Here is a 22,033-nt window from a genome sequence, read left to right as displayed (position 1 = left end):
CTAATATAAGTAATGACAAGTCCTGGCGACAATTTTGGGGTAATTAATAATTAGTTTTTCATAATGGCTAGGAAATAAGATATTGAGATCAGGATCTTGGCTGGAAGCCTAAGATGCCTCTGGAGTGCATTGAATTCTTTAAAAGTCTTTAGAAAGAAGGCTATACCTGAGGATGGAAACCAACAATCCCTGAGGGGCTGGACCAGGAGCTGGACCAGAGCCTTCTTCTCCACCTGCTGAGGGCATGAGGAGCTTAGCTGACTCCAGGTACCTGGACAAAGGCATCCATTTCTTCCCAGCCAATGAACCACGAACAATGATCGGGTAATAATTCCTATATAAGCTTCTCTTTCGTGATGAAAAATCACGTACCTCAAGGACTGGAGCAAATTCATGCATCAGCAATGTCCTTCAGAGACCAAGGAATAACCCACAAGGGACTGGTTTCTGAAGGAGGAAATAGGAAGGGGAAGTCTTAAACCTAATTGGATAATTAGTTATTAGTATCCGTGAAATAATGATTTTTCTCACTGATAAGTTTGCAAGACAAGATTATAATTCATTTTTTCCCTAAACTCGTATCCCTATGCATTGTAGCGCCCCCTACCTGCACCCTAGAAAGAGGCAGTGAGGAAGAGGAGGCTCTGACTCTTGAAGGGAGAGAGAGGCATAAAACGTGGGGAAACTCCCTGATGTCCTTCTGTATCTCTGTGTCCCCAGGGTGTCTGAGAGGAGCAGGGCTTCATGGAGCGCGGACTCCCCAACATGACTGTGTCCCCCACACCTGAATATCCAGGATTTGGTTCTGACAATTCAGTGCAGAATAGTAAAGGTCTGGGGCAGGGGGTTCCTGCCATAAGCCCTGACTTATATTACTGGCCGGACTTGCTCTCTCTGCTCATTTCCCCACTTGGGCTGATTGGGAACGGCGCCGTCCTGTGGCTCCTGCGCTTCCGCAGCCGGAGGAACCCCTTCTCAGTCTACATCCTCAATTTGGCGGCGGCCGACGCTCTCTTCCTTTGTTTCTCCATTCTTAGGTCCATATTCACACTTTTGGGACATTTTTTGGATTCAGCATGGATGATAATTTCAGGCTTCAAATTCCTGTTCTACGCCGTGGGCCTGAGCCTCCTGGCCGCGATCAGCACCGAGCGCTGTCTCTCCGCGCTCTTCCCCATCTGGTACCGATGTAGTCGCCCCAAACACACATCGGCCGCGGTCTGCGCTGGCCTCTGGGCTCTGCCCGGGATGTTCTGGCTACTATCATTTGTTCTTTGCCCGTATAACTTTCTCACCTTCTTCACCATCCTGGTTGCGTGGCTCCTCCTCCTCACCTGTGTGATGGGCGTGTCCAGCCTGACTCTGCTGCTGAGGGTCCAGTGCAGCTCCTCGCGCCAGCGGCCCCCCAGGCTCTACCTCATGGTCCTGCTCACGGTCCTCATGTTCCTGCTCTGCGGCCTGCCCCTGGGGATCAGGAGTTTCATACTTTTTTACTCTCAATTAGACCTCATGCCTGATTGGCTCTATGACCCCCTGGCCTGTGTGAATAACAGTGTGAACCCCCTCATTTACTTCTTCGTGGGCAGACTAGGGCATAAGCAGAGGGAACCTCTCAACGTGGTGTTCCAGAGGGCCCTTGGGGATGAGCAGGAGTTAGGAGGTGGGACAACAAACACCCCCCACACCAGCAGCCAGGAGACTACACTCTGAGCCTAAGAAGAAGATGTTCAGACACAGCAGCCCCTGAAATGAGCCCCCTGCCCCAGACCCAGTAGCAACTTCCCTCTCTCAGGGAGGAAAATCAGGATTCCCCTGCCATTATTTATGTGGATACCTAAGATTTGAACTCTAGGCAATGAGCATTTATTAGGTGCCTGTTGTATACCAGACAGCTGGATATCGAAAAAGGACAGAACTCCAAGGCCTGGAATGAGAAGAACTGAGGTCACATCTAGTCTAAGAATGTAGCTGTATAACCCTGCACAAGTCATTCAACTCTGCCTCAATTTCCTCATCTGTAAAATCAACTATCAAAAGAAATGCAAAGCTCTCAAGGGTCTTTGTCCAGAAAACCCCAGATAGGGTCATATGACTGAACAACAAGACTATACAGGAACTGCACTAAGCCCTTCAAAACATTGCATTTAGGGGCTGATAGGTGGCACACTGGATAGAGCAGCAGCCCTGCAATCAGGAGGACCTGAGTTCGAATCTGGTCTCACACGCTTAACACTTCCTAGCTCTGTGACTTTGGGCAAGTCACTTCACCCCAATTGTCTCAGCAAAGAAAAAAAAATTCTGTTTTATAATCACAATACAATGTGTTCTCCACACATCCATTTTACACTTGAGGAAACAGAGGCAGGCAGAGGTTCAATGACTTGCTCAGGATCCCAAAACCAGGAAGCACCTGAGGTTGGATTTGAACTCAGACTTGCATGGACCACTACTGGGTAAGTGAGCAGAACCAAGACAACATTGTACACAGTAACAACCAAATTATGGGATGATGGACTTATCTATTTTGAAATGTGGTCATTCAAGGAAATTCCAATGGACTTGTGATGGAAACTGCCATCTGCATCAAGAGACAGAATTATGGACCCTAGGTCTGGATTAAAGCATAGTATTTTCACATATTTGATGTGATTTTTGTTTGTTTGCTTTTTTTTTCTCTCTGACATTTTTTTTCTCCCTCTTGACCAGGATTTCCTCATGTAGCATGATGAATATAGAAGTATGTTTGGAGGAACTGCACATGTTGACCCTGTATTGGATGGCTTGCTATTTGGCGGATGAAGGAAGAGGAAGAAAAATTTGGAACACAGTGTTTACAGACTCTAATGTTAAAAACCTATCTTTGCATGTATTTTATTTTTTCAAATACATTAAATATACCTATTTAAAAAGTTAAATGTAAAAACTATTTATACATACATACACACATACATACATACATAAAGTGTGTGTCTATAGCTAAGAATGCTACCCGGGCCCAAAGAAGGAGAAAATAAACGTTTGGATTTTATCAGCTTAGCAAGTTGCCTTATCAAGATGTCTGTTATTCCATTTTCTCCATTTGTTCTTATGATAGCTGTCTGCAAGCGTCCCACAAAGTCAGCGAAGGGTTCATTTGGCCCTTGTGTTATTTTTGTGAAGGCCCCCCCCCTTGTTGTCTTTATTGTGAAGAGAAGCCCACGCTTTGATAGCATTATCAGCAATTTGCTGATATGCTGCTACAGAATAACTAATTTGTGCTGTGACATCTGCATAAGGACCTGTACCTGTTAATAGGTCACAGGTGATTGCAGTATGAACTCCACTTTGAATATTTTGTTGGGCTTGTATCCTACAGAGCTCACTATATTCAGAAAGCCACAAGTAGTTCTGTCCAGGTTCTAGGCATATTTTTGCTATCGATTTCCAGTCATTAGGGGTCAAGATTTCAAAAGACAAATTTTGCAATAGCATCTTAACATAAGCTGATGTAGCCCCATAAAGAGTGCAAGCTTTTTTCAGGTCTTTGAGGATTTCTATATCAAAAGGTGAGTATCTTCTACTTTCTTGACCTGAAGAATTAAACTGTTGAATTACAGGAAAAATGTGGTGTTGAAATTCTAATACATTTTTCCCTTCTTCTCTGGCCTTAATTAGTCCCTTTTGCAATCTACTCAAAGGAGCAGCTGGATGCTGGGGGGGAGGTGCTGGATGGGGGGGGGGAGGTGCTGGATGCTGGGGAGGAGGTGCTGGATGCTGGGGGAAGGTGCTAGATGCTGGGGGGGAGGTGCTGGTGCTGTCACTGCCCCCCCCACTACCCCTCTTCCCTCCATCCCGGAGGGTGGAGTTGATGAAGGAGAGTCAATTACCTGCTCCTCAGGTGGGGCTGAGGCTGCCTCAGATTCACCCCACCCTTGAGCCTCACTTAAGTCTCCCTGCCCTGTGGGGATATGGCCATTAATCTGTTCTTTGTCTTCCTCCTTTATCTCAGGCTTCCCCCTTTGGATATCCTGGTATTTTAAGGCCATCTGTATTGTATTGTATAAATAGAACACTGCAATGGAAACTGAACGAGGACCGTTTTCATTGTTATATGCAGACATCTGTTGACCAACCAATGCCCAGTTTTTTAGAAAGATTTGCTTTTCCTCTAAGAACCAAGGGGAGGTGCGTTTTAATGTAGCCAGAAGTCTAGCTGTCTGTCCCCAAGTTACAAGTAGCCCTTGATCTTCTATCAGCTTAAGCAGGCTTTCTATAGCACCACTCTTGGGTGGGTCTGGGGTTGGGGGGGTTGGGGTGGGGATGGAGAATCTTTACCTAGGATCTGTCCCATTTCAGCCAAAAAAGGTTGTACTCACTCAGTTCCTGGTCACTGGAGACTTCTTCAGTGAAAGTAGGGTCCTTGGTTCCCACGCTTGGGCGCCAAATGTTAGAGTTCAAAAGTTGGAGTTTGTTCTTCTCAATGCACAGCCGGTTTAGAGGCTTAGAGCCCTTCGGATGTCTCCAAATCCAAAGGTTCTGTCCTTCAGCCTCTGCCTCTGCTTTCTTCTGCCTCCAACAGAGATGGAAGGTCTCTCTTATCTCCTTTTGGGGAGCCCAGCCACCAATTTGCCGCGGAGAGAGGGCTTCTGGCGTAGCTCCACTGAAGTCCGTCAAAAGTGTTCTCTGCAGCAGAGTCATTCCTCTCGAGTCCAGCGCGATCAGCCAGCCTTATATGTGAACCTTCTGAGAGAATGGGATTATGGGTTTTCTCCCATAGTGCTCTCTGGCCCAAAGAGCTTTAAGGTGTGGTGTAGAAAGTGTACTTTTTGAAGCTAGCATACTTGTGGAGTCCAATGAGTAAAGGTGGGAACACAAGCCTTGTCTTGATTAGTTCTACTTAGTACCTTGTTTCAGGTTCTGGCCAAAACAACTTCTTGTAAGATTAGATCAACTCTAATTGCTTAGCAGTTAGTAAGGATTCCAACACTGGTTAATAGTTCCTTTGCTGATGAAGGTTTCCTTGCTCACAGTCAAGTCCACTCCTTGTCCTCTGGACTCCAGGAAATCAGGAGATTACTTTACACCTGGACACATTTGCTGATAATTACAGCTGATAATGCAGAGATTACTTACCCAGAGATTACTCTGGGTAAGAGGTTACAAAGTGGGGCACTTAGTGAGCCAGAAAGAAGTCCTGATAAATGGCACAGAGTAGGGGGGCTCTGGAAGACTGCTGGATGGGCCAGGCTCTCCAGGCTTGGGGGTGCGAGGTGAGAGGCTGTGTGTTATAGGATCTCATGCCATGAGAATGCAGCTGCTCTCCCCAGAAGGGAAAGGGGAAGGAGACGTCCAAACCCAAACCTTCAGAGCAGAAATCTAACACACCACCAGAGAGTGCACTTGGGGAGAGATTGCTCTTTGGGTGGGGAAGAGATGGCCCTCTTCCATGTAATTTTTGTCTGGGTGTTTCTGCAGAATGTCTGGGTTATGCCAGTTCTGTGAGCTAGATTTTATTACCTGGAAAGATTTAAAATGCAGCCAGTGAGAAGAACTTCTGAGCTTCAGTTAGAACACTGGGGAAGATGCTCTTGGCTCTTGTCTTAAAAGAGAAAAAAGCCTAACTTTTTCTGCAGACCCAAGCTCTGGCCAAGCTGGGGGCTACAGAAATAAAGTTAGCCAATCGTGGAGAGCAGTCGCTGGGGAGCTTGGCAATTGGTGGTTTCCAGACTGCAAAAGTGCTCAGCATAAAACAGATGCTCTCTGAGTGTTAACTTCTTTATTGGATTTAATTGCTTCACATTGGGCAGCCTTATATGAGTTTTTAAATATGATCAACATACAATGCCAGTGATGAGATAAATGATTTTCTTTGTGTGTAATTTGGAAGCAAATTCAACTAAATTAAGGTCCCTCCAGGAGGATAGTGCATAGAGTAAAGAGAATCTCGGTCTCTTTCTCCCTCCCTCCTCCATTCCCTGACTGTAGCAGAGATACATGGACTAGTAGTGAGAGCATGGGAATACGCAAATAGTTCAGTGAAATTTGTTAATTGGGATATAAAAGTAAAACAATTTTAAAAGAACTCTAATCAAAGCCCACAAAAGGGACATGAAAATTGTAATCCCTTTGCACTGACTGTGTTAACAAAAGATTTAAGGGTTTGGGAATTTAGGGCAAAACAGAAAAGCACTTGGCTGCTCTTAAAAGCTGGCAGCAAACAGTCTAGTCCTCAAAACTTTTCTGATTGGCAGAGGAAAGGAAAAAAGGTTTGGGTGGACTGGCAAAAACAGTTAAAAGGGAATGGTGTCTTTCTAAAATTGTAGAACGAAGATTTGGCTTATAACTAAGTTTGTATCTAGACCAAAAAAAAAAAACTTATCTGGATCAGGTTTGCATTGTAAAAGCTTGGAGACCTGAGAGTATGCAGCTTTGAATTTGAGGGGTTGAAAGGGCGGAGTACAAGAGAACAAAGAAAGCTGATGACAATAAAACAATAACCAGATAGCAAGTGAAGAGGAGCTTTTTTCTGGAAGTAAGGTTATTATCCCTGAGAAATAACTTGGGTTTCATTGGTCCCAATGAAGGATGAGTTTACTGATAATCTCCAACTTTGTTAAGTAGGAACAACTTCTAACGATTTAGACTGGGAATGCTGAGCTGAAGATTACTTTCTTAGATATCAAGATGAGTTTTAAGTTTCAAAGGATGAATCTCTTACAATGACATTTACGAGAAATTATAATAACTATTAAATGGTATGTGCTAGAATTGTGAATTTGTTTACTTTAAGCATGAAATCTTAGAAAATTTTGTGCAAATATTGAAACATTATGGGAAATTTAACCATATATTTGATATGATTTTAGCTTAAAAAATGAGTTATTAAAACAGAGGTCTGGTAATTTAATTAAATAAGTCACATATTTGTATTGTCTAATTGGATGAAATATAGGGCTTTCTAAAATGAACACCAGCTAATTTGTATAAATTGTGAGCTATGCTTTGAAATTTGGTCAGCTCTGCTGGAAATGTGTATAAGTTTTATGAAATTATATCCAAAAGCTATTTACTTATTGTGAATCGTTATTTATATTTATATTGTGATTTTTTAAGGTGATTTAAAAACAAGGGACAAGAAAGATTGATTTGAAAAACAAGTGATAGTTTTAATGGAACATCTAATTAGAATATCACATAATAAAATATTGATTTTTAAAATAACTTTTTTTAAATTAGTTTACATGTTAAAATTGGAAAGGATTGTAAATTACATGAGATTCCTTTCCATTTTTGTGATAGGCTATGCTGTGTCTTATTTGGCTATCACTTGTGAAAATTATGACATTGCTAATTAAGTTAAATTATTAAAAAGGCTTATTGTCATAATATTGAAATCTAAAATTGGTAGGTATTATGTGGGTTCAGTAGGCACTAGATGATGATGGACACCAAACGTTGGGGGTTGGGGTTCATCATGTAAACAATCCACATTGGCCATTGTCTTTGGCAAAAGGTAGATTTATGATGAACAGGGCAAGCTCCTAGTGGAACTTGCCATTTGCCAGGAGAAAGGGACATGTCCTAAGCTGACAGGCCAAATCCTGAAAAGAATTAGCTCCTAAAAGGATTAACTCTAAGGGGGAGAAGTGGGGTTGAGAAGGCTAATGGAGTTAGGAGAGATAACATGTGCATGGTGGGCTAACCCAGGGGAGGGCAGCAGCCATGGGTAGCTTTTGTAGGGAGGATTTGGCCCCAGGGACATGACTGGGATTTCTGGGGTTGGATAGGCAAAGGGAAGCAGACTAAAGCCCCTGCTTCATGAAATTGCCGGGTTTGGGGCAGGAATGAGAGTGAATCTCCATACTGACTCCAAATATACTTTTCATGTTTGCATGCTCATGGGCCTAAATGGAAAGAAAGGGGATTTATTTATTTTGACAGCCAAACAAACATACCCAGTAAGTGTGCAGGGGACCAATTACTGCAAGCTGTCCATGGACCTGGAGAAATTTCTGATATGACTTGTAAAAGATACCAGAAGTGGGATTCACTTCAGCCCAAGAGACAAAGGCTTGCAGATTCAGTCCCTTGTGCTGCTACTTGTTTGCCCCTGACCATGGCACTTTTCCTTCCCCAACTACTGACTCCTACATTGCCTAATTATGGCTCCCAGGCAAGTAAATTCTGAAAGGGCTGTTAAACCCTCCCACCCTGAGGTCTATCAGGAGGAGGGATACATATTTAGGAGAGGTTTGGCAGATGGATTTTGCACATATTCTCCCTGCCAGGGCTTCAAACTGCTTTTGATTTTTGTTAACACTTGTACTAATTGGAGAAAAGATTTGTTTTGTACAACTGAAAAGTTTTTGCTAAAAGAGATTCTATTTTAGTTTACCTCTCAGACCTGTGGAAGAGGAATAAATTTATGACCAAAGAAGAACTAGAGATCACTATTGACCACAAAATAGAAATTTTTAATTATATCAAATTGAAAAGTTTTTGTATAAACAAAACTAATGCAGACAAGATTAGAAGGGAAACAATAAACTGGGAAAACATTTTTACAATCAAAGATTCTGATGAAGGCCTCATTTCCAAAATATAGAGAGAATTGACTCTAATTTATAAGAAATCAAGCCATTCTCCAATTGATAAATGGTCAAAGGATATGAACAGACAATTCTCAGAAGAAGAAATCGAAACTATTTCTAGCCATATGAAAAGATGCTCCAAATCATTATTAACCAGAGAAATGCAAATTAAGATCAACTCTGAGATACCACTACACACCTGTCAGACTGGCTAGAATGACAGGGAAAAATAATGTGGAATGTTGGAGGGGATGTGGGAAAACGGGGACACTGATACATTGTTGGTGGAATGGTGAACACATCCGGCCATTCTGGAGAACAATTTGTAACTATGCTCAAAAAGTTATCAAACTGTGCATACCCTTTGATGCAGCAGTGTTTCTACTGGGCTTATACCCCAAAGAGATACTAAAGAAGGGAAAGGGACCTGTATGTGCCAAAATGTTTGTGGCAGCCCTGTTTGTAGTGGCTACAAGCTGGAAAATGAATGGATGCCCATCAACTGGAGAATGGTTGAGTAAACTGTGGTATGTTAATGTTATGGAATATTATTGTTCTGTAAGAAATGACCAGCGGGATGAATACAGAGAGGACTGGCGAGACTGACAGGAACTGATGCTGAGTGAACCAGGAGATCATTATATACCTCAACAATGATACTGTTTGAGGATGTATTCTGATGGAAGTGGATTTCCTCGACAAAGAGAAGGTCTAATTTAGTTTCAATTGGTCACGGATGGACAGAATTAGCTACACCCAAAGAAAGAACAATGGGAAATGACTATAAATGGTTTGTATTTTTGTTTTTCTTTCCGGGTTATTTCTACCTTCTGAATTCAATTCTCCCTGTGCAACAAGAGAACTGTTCGATTCTGCACACATATATTGTATCTAGGATATACTGTAACCTATTTAACATATAAAGGACTGCTTGCCATCTGGAGAAGGGAGTGGAGAGAGGAAGGGGAAAAATCGGCACAGAAGCGAGTGCAAGGGATAATGTTGTAAAAAATTACCCTGGCATGGGTTCTGTCAAAAAGTTATTTAAAATAAAATACAATAAAATAAAAGAGATTCTACTCACTTAAGGACACACTGTTTAACACATTGCCCCTATTCTATTGAGGAAACAAAAGCAGGGATTTGAGGGAAATATTCTTTGGAATATTTCCAAACAGGAAAAACTGTTTGGATAAGCGATATTCATGATAGCCTCATCTTCCCCCCAGTCTTTCTCTGGGTAAGGTTCTTGGTTACTGTCCCAAGTAATTCCCATACTAATGACACTTTGATTTATTCTTTTCTTTTTTTCTCATATTTTGTCTTTGTAATTTTAATCTGTTTATGAGAGGTGTTTCTTGCAGACGCCATGCCATGAAATCCCCTGGGTCACTCTGAAATCCCCTGACACCTGATTCTGACATTCAGCATCCCCTAGATGCTTCAAATCACTAGTCTCCCTTCCTCAGTCTGGGCCCCCCTGGGCAGGGCCAGCTCTATGCCCCTTATCACCCTGAAGCTACTCCAGAAGATGAGACCTTTGTCCCTTTGGCCCAAATAAATCTGTGTCTGGACTGCTTGAGTGGGGATGATAGGACAGTGGCCCTGAGGTCCCAGGCTTTTACAGTGCTGTAGTTCTATGGCTGACACTGGATGCCAGATGCCAATCTGTTGCTCTGTGATGACTGGGGCTTCCGAGACAGATGGTGTTAGTCGGTGGAAGGGGGACTCCAATTCCTGCTCATTTCTTTAAGCAGCAATATCCCATCACCCGCTTGCTTATGCACCAAATCACTACAATAGGTCAAGATTTCTCAGGTAAAATGGGTCCTGAAAGTTCCCAAAGATGTGCTGGTGCTGGTTCTAAATGGTAGAAGGTGGGTCACAGTTAATACTGGAGAGAGGGACCAGCCTGAAGGCCTAGATAACAAAGATGTCCTACAGGAAGAAATGTATCAGGATTTGTGAGAGAAACCTTCAAATGTATGAAATAAAGAGGAGGGACTGAATGGGAGCAGGTGAAGATTGCTCAGAGGCTGGAGGACCTTGGGGCTGAGTTTCAGGAAGTTCTGTGATCCCTGTTCTCAGAGGGCTGTAGGACAGAAAATGGTCAGATCCTAGGTCTAAATTTCAAGGAGTTATGTGTCCACAGGAAGTAGACACCATTGCTGAACACTGGTCAGTGGTTGCTTCCTTTTCAGTCCATCCAATGAACCCAAGGCTTTTGCTATAAAATTCACTCCCTATTTGCTGCCCTGGGCCACACACCATGGTGGACGACTGAGCTGGCGTGCTTGGACCTCTCCTTGCAAAGTCCAAATTCTCCACTATTAAAATATTAAAAACCTGATCTGTGTCTTGCCTCAGTTTCTCCAACATCACAAAAGGAGAAACAAGAGTTTTCTTGTGGAGTGTGTTCTAGAAACTCCAGTGCCTGCCTTTCCCTCTACTTCTGAGGAGAGTTTCCAAGTCTCATATCTAGTTTCAGTTCCCCTTCTTCCTTCCCAGAATTACTTCCACTCTATTACAGCACAAGAAATGATTCTTTACATCTCAGCAGCAATGCTGAAGTGTGATGTCAGTTCTCCCTTTCTGATTTCACTCTGCATGATCTAATTCTAGATCTGATCATTATTTATGTAGTTCAGCTGGTATGTTACAAATGACCTTATTGTAGTCAAAAAAAGAGCCAATCACCTTTCTTATTTCTCAAGCATGTGGATCTATCTCTCTGTGTGTCTTTTTCTCTCTTTCTCTCTGCCTCTGTCTCTCTATCCTTGTTTTAGTGATGAAACAATAGTAGAGGCAGAAGGCTAGTGATTGGCCCACAGATGACTAGCTAGTGTCACCTGCCACACTCGAATCCTAAGCATCCTATCAGACTAACATTCTATTCCTTCCTGCTCAGAAAGGACCTGGCAAGATCTTTGCAATAAACTCTATCATGATAGGACACTGAGCTAACACACTTAGATTCAACTGCCTCATGGGCAGCACCTGGAATGGCACAAAGAAAAGGAACTCCTCAAGAAGATCTGAATCAGAGAGAATATACACAAAGGAGAGCAGTTCTGTAGGAAACATGACATTGAGGAGTCTGTCAAAGCAATTCCCCATGAATCTCAGTATTGGAAATATTCCAGACATTTGGGGGAAACATCATTGAAACATTTGTACCTAAAAAGGGAATTGAGGGAATACCACTGGCTATTGCCTCACAGGTTGACTTTTTCCTCTAAACAGAATGTCTAGGAAAATGATGTACAGACACATGAAAACAATTTTTTAAAAAATAAAAACAATACAAAGTAGGAGCAGAATTAAAGGAAAAGCTAGCAAGGATAGGAACTATATGTGTGTGTCTATGTGTGGGGGTATGTGTGTGTATTTATGTGTATGTATATATCTACATAAGAGTACATAAATATATCCTTTCTTAACAATATAACAATAACAAAAAGAATAAAGTAAAAAAACATTCACAGCAAAGAACAAAAGAACAATTTATAAAGAAATAAAGAAAAGATGGACATTCATGAATATAGTTTCTTCTACTAATATATATATACTTTCTTCAACTGGCCTTTGTTGTTATATATTTTGAAGGCTAGTGATTATATATTTTGACTCCACCCTGATGAGCCCATCTCAATGCTCTCTTTTCTTTTGTTTCATTTCGTTTTATATTCCTTTTCTGTTTTTCTTTTAAATTATTTTGTTTCTTTAAATAAAACACATTTTAAAAAGTAAAAAGTAAAGACAAGGCAATAGAACCACCATCCAAATATTATCTCTCCATATTAATACTCTCACAATCAATAGATTAAAAGTTAGAGCTAGTAAACCAGGAGGCAAACTTCCTTATAGTGTTACAGGAACAAAACAGGAACAAAACAAATGGAAAAGTGCTTACATATCTAGGCAGACAAAATGCCTTGCTGGAATAGCAGTAATGGGTTGAGATGGCATTACAGTACTCATTTATGTAAAAATAATTGTGATTTTCATAATTATTGATATGACTTATATAATTAATATACTGATAATCTAGATTTTTAAGAGTAAACATTTTCCCAGAAGACTCTGACTTGGGAGTCAGACTCCTACACTGTAGCTTAAAATAATCAATTACTGACAACAATTTCCTGTGAATGTTAAAAGATTGCAGATTCTATTCATATCACAGAATTCTGTACCCCCACCAAGTTACAACCCCAAGGATGTCAAACCATCAATGAAGAACTGGTCCTACAGGACTGGAGAATACCCAAATTTCCTTGCACTAGTGAGAAATTGATCAATAATATTTGTATTGTAATCTGCCTTCTCCCTTCCTTCCCATGCATAGTTTTACATAAAATCTCCACTTTCTCTGCAACAGGAGGGGATCTCCTGCCTGAGAGATTCCAATTTGCAAATTGCATCCTTTACTTTGAAAGTAATGAATTAAACTTTGGTCAGACCTATGCTTTGAAGCTCTGGCTGCATGGAGAACTCCAGTTTTTTACCAAGAGTATCCCTTCCCCAGGGAGGATCCCACAGTCGTTGCTGAGCAGTTCCCATTCACCCTTTATTCATACACATCCAGGTATCTGGAATTATATCAACTCATGGTCACCTTGGTTAGGAAATAGGGAAATTGGAGCCAAAAAGCTACTTGGGAAGCTCCAGAGGAGAATCTTAAGATATCTTGGGACTCAGAGGCTGAGGAAAGGAGCACTACCATTTCAACTTGTGGGTGAAAAGCTCCTTGAAGCCACACCAGTATGGTCCCTTAACCCACTGATTTAACAAAGTTCCCAGAAGCTTCCAGATTCCGGGGAATCTATTGCTCCATTTTTTTGATAGACTCACCCAAGCTTTTGTTCCCAACTCAGGTCTCAGCAAGGGAGATCCAGCTTCTTTTTAACTTTGTTAATAATCTTCACTTTCCCATTAAGCTGACTAACTTTGATTGGCAATTCACTGGGATCCTCCTTGAGATCAGAGCACAGCTGGCAGTTTCTCTTGCAGAGCAATATAAAAAAAGTAAAAAGGAACTTTGGGAGGCAAAAAGGAAATCTTTCCTTGCAACCCTTCTGCAGGGCAGCAGCTCATTTCTTATTGTCTCTACTTTGTATCATCAAAATCAAACATGTTACTATGATTTTGTTTTACTTGTCGAAAACCAAGTCATGGGAGGAAAGAATGTAAAAGGGAGTTGGAGGAGATGCTGCAAAGAAAAGAGAAAGGCCCCAGACAACCCTGGAGGACCCACACTCTATCCCCATTCACTCAGCATGATACATCTCTAGGGAGGGGCAGCAGGAGGGCTAATACAAGAAGGGGGATATTCAGGCCACAGTGCTGCTGACTCCTGTTGGAAGTGGCTCCTTACTCATACAGAGTCGGTCTGTCCTAGTTGACACTGGTGCCATAATCTCAATGTTAAACCCGGCTCCTTTCCCCACTCTCCTCCTCCCAGAGCCAAGAGTGTATCTCAGCTGGGGAGATGGCTAAGAAGACTGTTCCAGCCTATATCTCAGAACCTCTCTCCCCTTATATGCTAGAGAAAATTAAAGATTTTGAAAATAGGTAATATCTAAATAACTTTGGACCCAATGTAACAGAATTTGTACCACATGTCCAGCAGAGCATAGCCCGTACAATTTTTACAAATGGTCCAATATATAATTTAGAAAGCAACATAGTATAATGGGGACAAACTAGAACCATTCCCAATAAATCAGGGTGAAACAAGGTTGCCCACTATCACCATTACTATCAATATTGTACTGGAAATTTTAGCTTTAGGAATAAAAGGGAAAAAAAGAGATTAAAGGAATTAGACTTTATCACTCTTTGCAGATTATATGAAGGTATAGTTACAGAACCCTAGAGAATCAACAAAAAAACTAGTAGAAAAAATTCTCAACTTTAGCAAAGTAGTAGGATACAAAATAAATCCCACATCAGCATTTTTATATACTACCAGCAACAAGAGATACAAAGAAAAATTCCATTCAAAATAGCTGTTGCTAGTATAAAATATCTGGGAATCTATTGACAAGGGAAAGACAGGAACTGTGTGAACACAACTACAAAACACTCTCCACACAGCTAGAGTCAGATCTAATCAGTTGGAAAAATATCAAGTGTTCATGGGTAGGTTGAACTAATATAATAAAGATGACAATACTACCTAACTTAATCTACTTATTTAGTGCTTTGCCAATTAAACTCCCAAGAAATTATTTTACAAAGCTAGAAAAAATAACACAGTTCATTCAAAAGAACAAAAAGTCAAGAATTTCAAGGAAATTAATGAATAAAATGCCAATGAAGGTGGCCTAGCTGTGCACGACCGAAAACTGTATTATAAAGCAGCGGTCATCAAAACTGTTTGGTCCTGGCTAAGAAATAGCGTAGTCAATCAGTGGAATAGATTAGGTTCACAGGACAAAATAGTCAATAACTTTAGTAATCTAGTGTTTGACAAACCCAAAACCCCAGCTTTTGGGATAAGAATTCACTATTTGACAAAAACTGACTGGAAAATTGGAAACTAGCATGGCAGAAAGTAGGCACTAACCCACATCTAACACCACATACCAAGATAAGATTGAAATGGGTTCATGATTTAGACATAAAGAATGATATTGTAAGCAAATTAAAAGAACAAAGGATAGTTTACCTCTCAGATCTGTGGAGAAGGAAGGAATTTGTGAGCAAAGAAGAACTCCTGGAGCTCATTATTGAACACAAAATAGATAATTTTGATTATATTAAGTTGAAAAGTTTTTCTACCTCCCCTCTCCCCCACAAAAAAAAAAAAAAAAAAAAAAAAAAAAACCTAATGCACAAAACATTAGAGGGGAAACAATATATTGAGAAAACATTTTTACATTCAAGGGTTATGATAAAGATGTCATTTCTAAAGTATAGAGAGAATTGACACATTTATAAGAATTCAAGCCATTCTCCAATTGATAAATGGTCAAAAGATATGAACACACAATTTTCAGAGGATGAAATTGAAACTATTTCTAGTCATTTGAAAAGGTGCTCCAAATCACTATTGATCAGAGAAATGTAAATTAAGATGACTCTGAGATACCATTACACACCTCTCAGATTGGCTAAGGTGACAGGAAAAGATAATGATGAATATCGGAGGCCATGTGGGAAAATACATTGTTTTTGGAATTGCGAATGGATCAGGCCATTCTGGAGAGCAATTTGGAACTGTGCTCAAAAAGTTATCAATCTGTACATCCCCTTTCATCCAGCAGTGTTTCTACTGAGATTATATCCCAAAGAGATTGTAAAGAAGGGAAAGGGACCTGTATGTGCAAAAATGTTTGTGGCAGCCCTTTGTGTAGTGTCTAGAAAATGAAACTGAATGGATGCCCATCAATTGAAGAATAGCTGAATAAGTTATAGGATATGAATGTTATGGAATATTATTGTTCTATAAGAAACAACCAGCAGGATGATTTCAGAGACTTGGAGACACTTAGATGAACTCATACTGAAGGAAGTGAGCAGAACCAGGAGATCATTGTAAATGGCAAAAACAAGATGATATGATGATCAATGCTGATGATGGACATGACTCTTTCCAACATTGAGATGACTGAGGCCAGTTCCAATGATCTTGTGATGGGGAGAGCCATCTACACCCAGAGAGGACTATGGGAAATGAGTGTGGATCACAACATAGCATTTTCACTCTTCTTCTTGTTTGCTTGCATTTTGTTTTCTTTTTTTTTTCCTTTTTGATATGACTTTTCTTGTGCAGCAAGATAATTGTATACATACGTATACATGTATTGCATTTAATATATATTTTAACATGTCTGATATATTTGGATTACCTACCATCTAGGGGAGAGGGTGGGGGAATAGGAGGGGAATATTTGGAAGAGACGGTTTTGTAAGAGTCAATGATGAAAAATTATCCATGGATATGTTTTCAAAATAAAAAGCTTTAATTAAAAAAAAAAAAAAAGATTTAGAACTGAAGAGAACTGTCCAGATGTGGTCTAAGGAGATCATACATCATTCAAATTGATCCTTAGACTTCTGCTAATTTAGATTTAGATCAAGTTGTTTTCTTCTTTTTCAGGCCTTGACTTTTATATAAATGCAGCTCTCACACTGATGAGGTCATTGGCAGTGCAGAGAGTTGTGGGAACTCCTCTTTGGTTGAGACAGGTCCTTCGTGAAAGAATTCACGAACCCGAAAAGTTAAACTGGCAAAAAGAAGTGTTTTGTCACTGAGAAATTAGCTTTTGCTAGGAGGCAAAGTCCTGACAGAGAGCTAAACAGGGGTGTAGAGACATTCTGGCAGAAAGATAAAGAGGGGTTAATGCTGAAAAGAGAATGTCTTCTCAGAAACCAGGGGGTCCTCGCAGGCAGCTATGCCAAGGAGAGGTCCCTTGGCCTGACATGGTCCTGCCTTTTGGGTCTCTGCAAAGAAATGAGTTTAAAATTGCCATTTTTAGAAGGAAATCTGAGACTGAAGTTTCACCTGAATGAGATTCCCTCAAAGCTGTCACTGCACCCAGGCCTAGATGAGATCACTTACTGGGAGTGGTCCTGAGTCCATTTTCAACTTAATAGAGTTATCAGGTCCAGATCTCTAGCTGGGGATAAGTAGGAGTGGTCCCACCAAGATAACAGAAAGAAACCACTTTATCTTGATTCTCTGAGGTGGGCCTGGCTTAGAGGAGAGTTTCTCAGAGTTCAAGGAGACTTCCTCCTCCCTTCAAGAAGAATTTCTCAAGCTTTTAACCCAAAGTCAGAACAGTTTCAGAGTTCCCCCAATCAACTGATTTGAAAAAATTCAATATAATATTGTTATTGAAATAAATGACATCCTTAAAAAAAGCAATGTAGTATCTTAAATATATTTCATCTAATTAAGAAATACAAACAGGTGACCACTTTAAGTAAGTAATCATAGAACTGTTTTAATATCCATTTTTAAAATTAATTAAAATTAAAATCATGTCAAATGCAGATGTAAATTTCTAGTAGCAATACTTCAATATTAATACATACATATTTATATAATATTATTCCCAAATGCATCAATAGAAATTCTATCAAATAAAATTTAAATTTAAACACGAACAGAAATAAGTCATCCAATGCCCCACGGTAAGTGGGCATTACTGCTGTTAAGAAGCAGAGCATCCATGTAACCATGGACACGCACTCTCAATTCTTCATGGCTTCCCTTCATCCTGGGGAAACCATTAAGCATGTGATCAGCCATCTTCCTCATTGCTTCTCCATTGCAGAAGTCCCACATGCACTTAAAGCAGATGATGGACCACCTTTTACATCTTCTGCCTTTTGGTCCTTCGGCACTGAATTTGCCTGGCCCATTCCACTGCATCCCTCATAACCCTACGGGCCAAGCCATTGTTGAATGGGCTAATTGTGCCCTCAAGATGCTCCTGTCTAAGCAAGAAAAGGGAGTGTTGGGGTTTGCATGACCCTCCACCTGACTCAGGCCACCTTAGATGCAGTGATATATACATATAATTACAATTTTCACATTCTTGGCTCTCACCCCAGCAATGGCTTCTGGCACACGCAGAAAGCGCAGCTAACTAACAGACAAGCCTACAAGGACAAGGGACCTCTCTCCCCAGTGATGTGGAAGGGCTTAGATGGCATCTGGACGGGCCCGGGTTGGGTCAAGGTTTGGGGTCCTGGGAATGCTCTTGTTCCAGATGCAGACCCAGCAGCAGAGGAGTGGATTCCAACCAGACTCGTCCATGACTTGGGAAACCAAGAAGGGAAGGACCAGATGACAAAGGGGTCGCTGATGATGAGGGTCCAGAAGGATCGGCCAGATGTCAGCAGCCCTGCAGACGCTGATGGCAGACACAGCTCTAGTGCAGCAGCTGAATTGGACTGTCCTGGGTGATGTGCAACACCTGAGACTGACAGAACTGGACAGAGGGCTTGTGCGCTTCTCCCACAGCCTCCTGCTGTTCATATGGTGGCCAGGGGAGAGGCTTCGCCCTGTTTTCCACTTGTAGACAAGGCCTCTAAATCAGCGGGTGAAAGACCAACACACCCACCTGCCAGTTAGTGAGGCAGGGCTGAGGGACATGACTTTCCTTGTATATACCCTCCTCTGGGCCTTTCTTTACTAGACACCAAAAGGTGCATAAAACAGAAACCTGACTCAAGACATCCCACCTGCCTGAACATGACTTTGGGGAGTGGGTTGAACAGCATGTTAGACTTGCTTGGTTTTGGCCCCTGCTGAGCCTAGTTCTTACTGTTTTACTTTCGTTTGCCTTTGTTCTGTTTTATACACTCTTGTTAGGGTCTTTTTACAAATGGATCAAGCCTAATGCAAAGAGGAGGTTGTAAAGCTGCCCAGTAGTAATTTCTATGACCATAGACTGTACCATGGGTGGGATCCTGGTCATATTGAGATAGCTTCATACGGGACATGGCTGTGCATGTGACCTCATAGACCCTTAAGATCACTGCAGCAGGAAGTTGCTCTCTTTATACTGGGGTAGCTGAGCCAAGGGATGACTAGCCAAGAGAAGTAAAGAGCTTGATAGTGAACACGTGGGTCTCTCGCAGACCTGGTGTTCACTTGGGAGTTAACAGGTCAGGGCATTATGTGAGCAAGTATAATAAAGACCTTAAGTTTGCACATGGATGTTCTTGAGCGCGCTATCGGTTATTCAAGAAATCGTAGCCAGAGACCTCTGAAGGCCTCCAAGTTGGGTTAAAGTTGGTTAACACTGCAAAAGTCAGTGGCCAGAGGGTTTCCTGATGCCCTGGGAATTAGGAGAGACTACAATGTGAAGGTTACAGAGTAATGCTAGAGTAACGCTAGGGCATTCGCAAATGAAGTGACTGCCCAGGGTGAAGTATTCCTCTCTTTTACACTCTGTAATCTCATTGATCAAGGGAGCTATTGTTGATATTAACTTCAGCTTAATGGGATGAGTGGCCTCGCTAAACAAGAGAAGGGAATTGTAAGGGTCCAGAGGAAGCTCGCACAACGCAATCAGGAAGTAAAGAGATCTTCATGTCTGAATGTGGTCTCTGGGATCAGTGCGGAGTTCCCCATGAGCAGAAGCCCGGGTTACACTGACATTGCATAATCAATGGGAGTCATCTCCTTCTCTTATTGGCTGTGCGTGTGACCTCATAGACCCAATAAAAGGAGTGGGCACCAGGAAGCAGGGCAAGAACAGGGTGTGAACATATGGAATAAAGACTCAAACTTGCTAGCCGCTGTCCTTGGGTGCTCTGTTGGATGTGAGAACCACTGCCTGCAGAGGTGCTGGCCAGAGATCTCTGAAGACCTCTGATTGGGTAAGATTGGTAAAGAACCACTGTAGGAGATAGTGGTCAGAGATTTCCAAAGGCCTGGGAACTAGGCAGACTGATAGCCAGAAATCTCTGGGTAAGAGGTTACAAAGGGTGGCACTTAGTGAGCCAGAAGGAAGTCCTGATAAATGGCACAGAGCAGGGGGGGCTCTGGAGGCTGCTGGATGGGCTAGGCCCTCCGGGCTTGGGGGTCCGAGGTGAGAGGTTCTGTGTATTATAGGATCTCAAGCCATGAGATTACAGCTGCTCTCCCCGGAAGGGAAAGGGGAAAGAGAAGTCCAAACCCAAAACTTCAGAGCAGAAATCTAACACACCACCAGAAAGTGCACTTGGGGAGAGATTGCTATTTGGGTGGGGAAGGGACGGCCCTCTTCCATGTAATTTTTGTCTGGGTGTTTCTGAAGAATGTCTGCATCATGCCTGTTCTGTGAGCTAGATTTTATTACCTGGAAAGATTTAAAATACAGCCAATGAGAAAAACTTCTGAGCTGCAGTTAGAACACTGGGGAAGATGCTTATGGCTCCTGAATTAAAAGGGTAAAAAGCCTAACTTTTTCTGTGGACCCAAGCTCTGATCAAGCTGGGGGCTACAGAAATAAAGTTAGCTAAGGTGGAGGGCAGTCACTGGGGAACTTGGCAATTGGTAGTTTCCAGACTGCAAAAGTGCTCAGCATAAAACAAATGCTATTTGAATGTTAACTTCTTTATTGGATTTAATTGCTTCATATTGGACAGCTTATATGGGCTTTTAGATATGATCAACATACAATGCCAGTGATGAATGAATGATTTTCTATGTGTGTAATTTAGAAAGAAATTCAACTAAATTAAGACCCCTCAAGGAGGATAGTGCATAGAGTAAAGAGAATCTCTTTCTCTTTCTCCTTCCCTCCCCCATTCCATGCCTGTAGCAGGGATGCATGGACAAGGAGTGACAGGGAGAGAAAGAAAATATACGCAATCAGTTCAGTGAAATTTGTTAATTGGGATATAATAGTAAAAGCAGTTTTTAAAGAGCTCTAATCAAAGCCCACAAAAGAGATATGAAAATTGTAATCCCTTTGCACTGATTGTGTTAACAAAAGATTGAAGATTTTGGGAATCTGGGGGAAAAACAAAAGCACTTGGCTGCTCTTAAAAGCTGGAAGCAAACAGTGTAGTCCTCAAGCATTTTCTGATGGGCAGACAAAAGGGGAAAAGATTTGGGTGGACTGGCAAAAACAATCAAAAGAGAATGGTTTCTTTCTAAAATTGTAGAACAGATTTGGCTTATAATTAAGTTTGCATCTGGAAAAAAAAATCTTATCTAGATCAGTTTGCACTTTAAAAGCCTGGAGATCTGAGAGTATCCAGTTCGGAATTTGAGGGGCTTGGGAGGTGATGACAATAAAAAAATAATCAGATAGCAAGTGAAGAGGAGCTTTTTTTCTGGAATTCCTCCTAAAATGTAAGATAGTTCACATTCGTTTCCCAGTGTTCTTTCTTTGGGTGTAGCTGCTTTTGTCCGTCATTTATCAATTGAAACTCAGATCTCTTTGTCAAAGAAATCCCCTTCCATCAAAATATGTCCTCATACAATATCGTTGTCGAAGTGTATAATGATCTCCTGGTTCTGCTCATTTCACTTAGCATCAGTTCATGTAAGTCTCGCCAGTCCTCTCTGTATTCATCCTGCTGGTCATTTCTTACAGAACAATAATATTCCATAACATTCATATTCCACAATTTACCCAGCCATTCTCCAATTGATGGGCATCCATTCATTTTCCAGTTTCTAGCCACTACAAACAGGGCTGCTACAAACATTTTGGCACATACAGGTCCCTTTCCCTTCTTTAGTATTTCTTTGGGATATAAGCCCAATAGAAACACTGCTGGATCAAAGGGTATGCACAATTTGATAATTTTTTGGGCATAATTCCAGATTGCTCTCCAGAATGGTTGGATTCGTTCACAACTCCACCAACAATGCATTAGTGTCCCAGTTTTCCCGCATCCCCTCCAACATTCATCATTATTTTTTCCTGTCATCTTAGCCAATCTGACAGGTGTGTAGTGGTATCTCAGAGTTGTCTTAATTTGCATTTCTCTGATCAATAATGATT

At 41.4% G+C, this 22,033-nt stretch overlaps 2 protein-coding genes across 2 annotated transcripts in view; both read left to right on the top strand.

Moving 5' to 3' along the window:
• The first annotated feature begins 744 nt into the window (after nucleotides 1–744).
• LOC127540233 (mas-related G-protein coupled receptor member X4-like) overlaps nucleotides 745–22,033 on the top strand; it is a 142,092-nt gene continuing 120,803 nt past the window's right edge. The window contains exon 1 of the mRNA XM_051964841.1: nucleotides 745–2,371. Coding sequence (XP_051820801.1) covers nucleotides 745–1,710 — 966 coding nt within the window. The 3' untranslated portion in view covers nucleotides 1,711–2,371. The remainder of the gene's footprint in view (nucleotides 2,372–22,033) is intronic.
• LOC127540228 (mas-related G-protein coupled receptor member X2-like) overlaps nucleotides 19,802–22,033 on the top strand; it is a 121,460-nt gene continuing 119,228 nt past the window's right edge. The window contains exon 1 of the mRNA XM_051964836.1: nucleotides 19,802–19,913. The gene's annotated coding sequence lies outside the window, so the exon portion shown is untranslated. The remainder of the gene's footprint in view (nucleotides 19,914–22,033) is intronic.

Source organism: Antechinus flavipes, chromosome 6, assembly GCF_016432865.1.
Source record: "Antechinus flavipes isolate AdamAnt ecotype Samford, QLD, Australia chromosome 6, AdamAnt_v2, whole genome shotgun sequence".
NCBI lineage: Eukaryota > Metazoa > Chordata > Mammalia > Dasyuromorphia > Dasyuridae > Antechinus > Antechinus flavipes.
Note: the sequence above shows the minus strand (reverse complement) of the source record. Positions and strands in the feature narration are given on the sequence as shown.